A 6,000-nucleotide genomic window follows, 5' to 3' on the forward strand; every position below is an offset into this window, starting at 1 on the left:
TAAATAGATGGCCACGAAAAATATATAGATGAAAACTCTTGGTAGATAGTGTGGTCTACAGCTTATCATGAGGTACTCTACCTCAGGCGAGCAATACCTCGAGACTTCCTTAATATTAGACATTGCGCACCAGCTGTTATTGACAAATGGACACACAGCACCACCCCTCGTCTTACCATACATAGCTGTTCTGTCCTGCCGAAGCACGGAAAACCCCAGCCAACTGTATATTATCCGTGTCTTCATTCAAAAGTAATCATCCCCCTTGGCGTTTTTCCTATTTTGTTGCATTACAACCTGTAATTTAAAATGAATTTTTATTTGGATTTCATGTAATGGACATACACAAAATAGTCCAAATTGGTGAAGTGAAATGAAAAAAATTACTTGTTTCAAAAAATAAAAAAATATGGAAAAGTGGTGCGTGCGTATGTATTCACCCCCTTTGCTATGAAGCCACCAAATAAGATCTGGTGCAACCATTTACCTTCAGAAGTGACATAATTTGTTAAATAAAGTCCATCTGTGTGTCACATGATCTGTCACATGATCTCAGTATATATACACCTGTTCTGAAAGGCCCCAGAGTCTGAAACACCACTAAGCAAGGGGCACCACCAAGCAAGCGACACCATGAATACCAAGAAGCTCTCTAAACAGGTCAGTGACAAAGTTGTGGAGAAGTACAGATCAGGGTTGGATTATAAAAAAATATCAAAAACTTTGAACATCCCACGGAGCACCATTAAATTCATTATTAAAAATGTTTAAGTATATGGCACCACAACAAACCTGCCAAGAGAGGGCCGCCCACCAAAACTCACGGACAAGGCAAGGAGGCCATTCATCAAAAAGGCAACAAAGTGACCAAAGATAAATCCTGATGGGGCTGCAAAGCTCCACAGCGGAGATTGGAGTATCTGTCCAAAGGACCACTTTAAGCCGTATACTCCACAGAGCTGGGCTTTGAAGAGTGGCCAGAAAAAAGCCATTTGCGTAAGAAAAAAAAATTAACAAACACGTTTGGTATTTGCCAAAAGGCATGTGGGAGTCTCCCCAAACATATGGAAGAAGGTACACTGGTCAGATGAGACTAAAATTGAGCCTTTTGTCCATCAAGGAAAACTCTGTCTGGCGCAAACCCAACACCTCTCACACCCATGGTGGTGACAGCATCATGCTGTGGGATGTTTTTCATCTGCAGGGTCTGGGAATCTGGTTGGAATTGAAGGAATGATGGATGGTGCTAACTACAGGGAAATTCTTGAGGGAAACCTGTTTCAGTCTTCCAGAGATTTGAGACTGGGACGGAGGTTCACCTTCCAGCAGGACAATGACCCTAAGCTTACTGCTAAATCAACACGTGAGTGGTTTAAGGGGAAACATTTAAATGTCTTGGAATGGCCTAGTCAACGCCCAGACCTCAATCCAATTGAGAATCTGTGGTATGACTTAAAAATTGCTGTACACCAGCAGAACCCATCCAACTTGAAAGAGCTGGAGCAGTTTTGCATTGAAGAATGGGCAAAAATCCCAGTGGCTAATTGTGCCAAGCTTATAGAGACATACCCCAAGAGATATGCTGTCATGGCTGTTGAAGGATGAGGAGCAAGGTGCAGCGTACATTTTACTTTATTTAAGAAATGACGCTGACAAAACAATAAACCAAACAAACCGTGAAGCTTAAGGCTATGTGCCATCAAACAAAGTTAACTTCCCACAAACACAGGTGGGAAAAGGGTACCTAAGTATGGTTCCCAATCAGAGACAACAATAGACAGCTGTTCCTGATTGAGAAACACAAAACATAGAATGCCCACCCCAACTCACACCCTGACCAAACCAAAATAGAAACATAAAAAGGATCTCTAAGGTCAGGGCATGACACTTGCAGCTGTAATTTCTGCAAAAGGTGATATTGACTTTGGGGGGCTGAGTAGTTATGCACACTCAAGTTTTCTGTTTTTTTTTCTTATTTCTTGTTTGTTTCACAATTTTAAAAAATTGCATCTTCAAAGTGGTAGGCATGTTGTGTAAATCAAATGATACAAACCCCCCACAAATCTATGTTAATTCCAGGGTGTAAGGCAACAAAATAGGAAAAATGCCAAGGGGGATGAATACTTTTGCAAGCCACTGTACTCGTGATACGTTAGATATTACACTTGTTAATGTCACGTCGGTGAGATAGTCTCGAACGGTGCTCATCCATTTTATTCTCCAGTGATTACACGTTGGCCAATAGAACTGATGGTAGAGGCGGGTTACCCACTCGCTGCCGAATTTTCACAAGGCACACCGTCCAGCGCCATTCTTGGTCGTACGGTTACAACTCTATTATGTGTGGCCTGCAGTAGTACTGCATGGCCGTGAGGCATAACCTTCACAATTGCAATTTGCATATTAAGTAATCATAGGTTCCTCTAAATGAAAACACATTCGTAGCTACCTTGAGAAGAACGTGAGCTAAAACGAACAGACCATGAGTACCTCTTGTATGCTATAAGTACTATGGTTTAATTGACTACCACAGCACCACTTTAGTCATTCCTTGTTACGACTACCCTTTCATCACTCTCCCTCTTTCTTTGTCCTCTCTATCACTGACGTACTGTGTCTGAGTGATGGTGTAAAGCTAACGTCTCAGCGGGGCTCCCGTGGGACTCTGGGGTCGGCTACATGCATTAATATTTCAGCTACCCTGTCACTGGCCACATTCACACAGAAAAAAACATGGCATCAAATTCCAATCATTTTAGAAGAAAAAAAAATCATAATGGAGCTTTCAATAGCCCGCAGGACTCCATCTCCTCTGACGCCCTTCCTCCCTCTGCATCAGTTGTTTCGCTGTAACATTGTGTTCACTCTACATTAAAATGTGAAATAAAGTTTTCTTGCCCCAGGGAGCCCTCCACATGAGTCCATGTTATGCTCCTGTCTGAACATAGAAAATAACAAGATAAAAACATCACAATCCCTTAATCTCCTGTCTTCACCCTCCATTTACCCAAAGGACAGTTTTTTTTCAACCTTGGGCCAAGCACCAGTAAGGTTATCAGCTTTCAGCCGCTACCCACCTCGTGATGAACTTTGTCTGGAATCTTTAAATGAGGATTGGGTTCATTAATACATGTTTTGGTATTCAAACTTGCACAATTAACAATGTTAGAGGGGGCCTGTCTACAGGCGGCCTTTTGATTGCTACCCCATAATGCTGAAGATAAAAGGACTGCTTGCTAACAAACCAAGAATGGTCCTCAGCAAGGTAATAGGGGAGGTCAGGGCGGTATATAGATGATATAATAAGGAATACTTCTAGGGTATTGAGCTATATTAATCAGAATATCCCTCTTTAGTCTTGATAATGTCTCGTGGACTTCAGAATTATACAGGCCCAGTTGGAGAGTTGAGTCACAGCGGATTTAGTTTTTTATCCATATTTATCCATTTCACTAGAAAGGGCCAATTTACTGTTTCATTTCCTCCTATTAATTGGGTAATTCTGTCTCTCTCTCCCCTTTGCCCTCGGTCTCTCTCTCTCTCTCAGACGAACAAGGCGGTGTCTAAGGGGGACTTACACTTGGCCAGCTCCAGCTCCAGACGTGCCCTCTTCCTGGCTGTGCTGTCAATCACCATCGGCACAGGCATATATGTGGGCGTGGCTGTAGCGCTCATTGCATACCTCTCCAAGAACCACCACTTGTAGCCTTGCCCTGCCCCCACTGCACCGTACTGACTGCGCTGGGGGTATGGTTCACTTGGGGGCAATTGAACAATGGAATATGGGCCTGCAAACTATGGGACTATCAGGATGGACAGAACCTGGCCATATGGTTGACACAATTCGTGAGCTCTAACATGAGGTTCTTGATATGGATAATGGTATTTTAACGGTCAAGTTATTCTCTCATTTTCACCAAGAAAAAACGGAGACTGTTAGTCGTTCCATACACGACTGATTTTCTTTTCTAGATGTTTAAAATTGGTTTGAGTTTTACCAAGGCATAACACAGCCTGTGAGAGGTCAAACCAACATGCACTAAATATTACCAGTACCAAGAGCATATTGTACGTTTACGGGGCATGTTCAATGCTCAGTTAACGGTGAGTTGTGGATGTCCAGCTACATTTACCACACTAACAGTCACATTTGGCAGCTCCTGTCGTGGATCAAAGGGCTGCTAAAGATGTCACTCATCCAAACATTCAACCTGTATACATTTATTCTACGTCACATTGAATTGATCCGTGGATGTCACATAGTGCAGCTCAAGTGGATCATTTCTCGGTTGAATATGACAAATTCTATAAAGTAATGGGATGGTTAATATACAGTGCCTACAGAAAGTATTCACACCGCTTGATTACAGCCTGAATTTAAAATGCATTCAATTGAGGTTTTCATTGTCACTGGACTACACACAATAACCCATAATGTCAAAGTGGAATTATGTTTTTCGAAATTAACAAATAATAATAAAAAAATTAAAAGCTGAAATGTCTTCAGTCAATAAGCATTCTACCCCTTCTGTTATGGCAAGCCTAAATAAGTAGAGTAAAAAATATGCTCCCATAATAAGTTTCATGGACTCTGTGTGCAATAATAGTGTTTAGCATGATTTTTGAATGACTACCTCATCTCTGTACACCACACGTAAAAGTATCTGTTGAGGGGGAGGGGGGAGGGGGGGGGGCAGACATTGAATATCCCTTTGAGCATGCTGAAGTTATTAATTACACTCTGGATGGTGTGTCAATACACCCAGTCACTACAAATATACAGGCCTCCTTCCTAACTCAGTTGACAGAGAGGAAGAAAACCTCTCAGGGATTTCACCATGAGGCCAATGGTGACTTCAAAACAGTTATAGAGTTTAATGGCTGCGATAGGAGAACTGAGGATGGATCAACAACATTATAGTTACTCCACAATACTAACCTGAGTGAAAAGAAGGACGCTTGTGGGGTATTGTAGGTAAATGTGTGAGAAAGAAAATCTATTGAATCCATTTTGATTTCAGGCTGTGTAGCAACAAAATGTGGAATAAGCCGAGGGGTATAAATACTTTCTGAAGGCACTGTACATTAAAGTGCCACCACAATCCAATACAGTATCTTGGTGGCCCTATTATCTCAAGGGAGAACTGATGTTTCCTCGCAGCACAATATTTTTTAACACGTTTCACACCTGAAACGTGGAGCTTTTGTTGTAGCCCTACGACGACATGCCTTTGTGTTCCGTCAGGGATAGGAAGTGCACAGGCTGCAGCTCCCCAACAGAACCAGCATACACAGAGATACAGTACCTCAATGTTGATAGGCACAAATAAGGGGGGAGGGAAAGCAGACGGGTCCTTGGAGGCAGAAGCCATGCTGTAAATACCTCTATGCTTTTTGTTTATAAACATACTGGAATAGATGTGATACATCATTTATTTTTGCAATATTTTTTTTTCTTCTCCTGCTGTATACTGCTACTATGTCGACTGTCAATGTTTTGGAGACTCATTGGAGAGTCAGTGTTTGACATAAAAGTGCTTGCAAATTAAATGTAGTGTTATGTCTGACGTGCCTGTGGTTTCACAATCTGACTTTGGTTGGTTCAGCTGCAACTTTCTTAAAATGATTGTATGTTTTCTTCATGGCACAATAGCTTTGCTTATTAAAACATTTACAGTATTACCACATGAAATAATCTGGTTAAAATGTTTTACAGGTTAGGCTATTTTGTTGCATATGCTGTCCATTATAAAATATGTAAAAATAAAATAAATGATAATATGCACAACATAAAGGCTTCTAAAAAAACAAATATTATTAGACACACAAAAAATTATTGAGTGTTTATTGAAGTCCGCACAGATCTAAATTATGGACACTGCTCAAGCATCAGGTTTCCCCACTCACTCCCCTAATTCCCTCAGCTCACCTCCACTGCACATACTAGTACAACTACATTCAGCCTTTCCCCAAGAATGACTAATGACCTGCACGCACTGC

General features: G+C 41.4%; 1 protein-coding gene across 1 annotated transcript in view; it reads left to right on the forward strand.

Moving 5' to 3' along the window:
• The window catches only part of LOC139411002 (synapse differentiation-inducing gene protein 1-like), a 51,960-nt gene extending 46,268 nt beyond the window's left edge, over positions 1-5,692 (forward strand). The window contains exon 4 of the mRNA XM_071156772.1: positions 3,548-5,692. Within this exon, the coding sequence (XP_071012873.1) occupies positions 3,548-3,706 (159 nt within the window). The 3' untranslated portion in view covers positions 3,707-5,692. The remainder of the gene's footprint in view (positions 1-3,547) is intronic.
• The last annotated feature ends 308 nt before the right edge of the window (positions 5,693-6,000 follow it).

The sequence above is a fragment of the Oncorhynchus clarkii genome, chromosome 1 (assembly GCF_045791955.1).
Source record: "Oncorhynchus clarkii lewisi isolate Uvic-CL-2024 chromosome 1, UVic_Ocla_1.0, whole genome shotgun sequence".
NCBI classification, from domain to species: domain Eukaryota; kingdom Metazoa; phylum Chordata; class Actinopteri; order Salmoniformes; family Salmonidae; genus Oncorhynchus; species Oncorhynchus clarkii.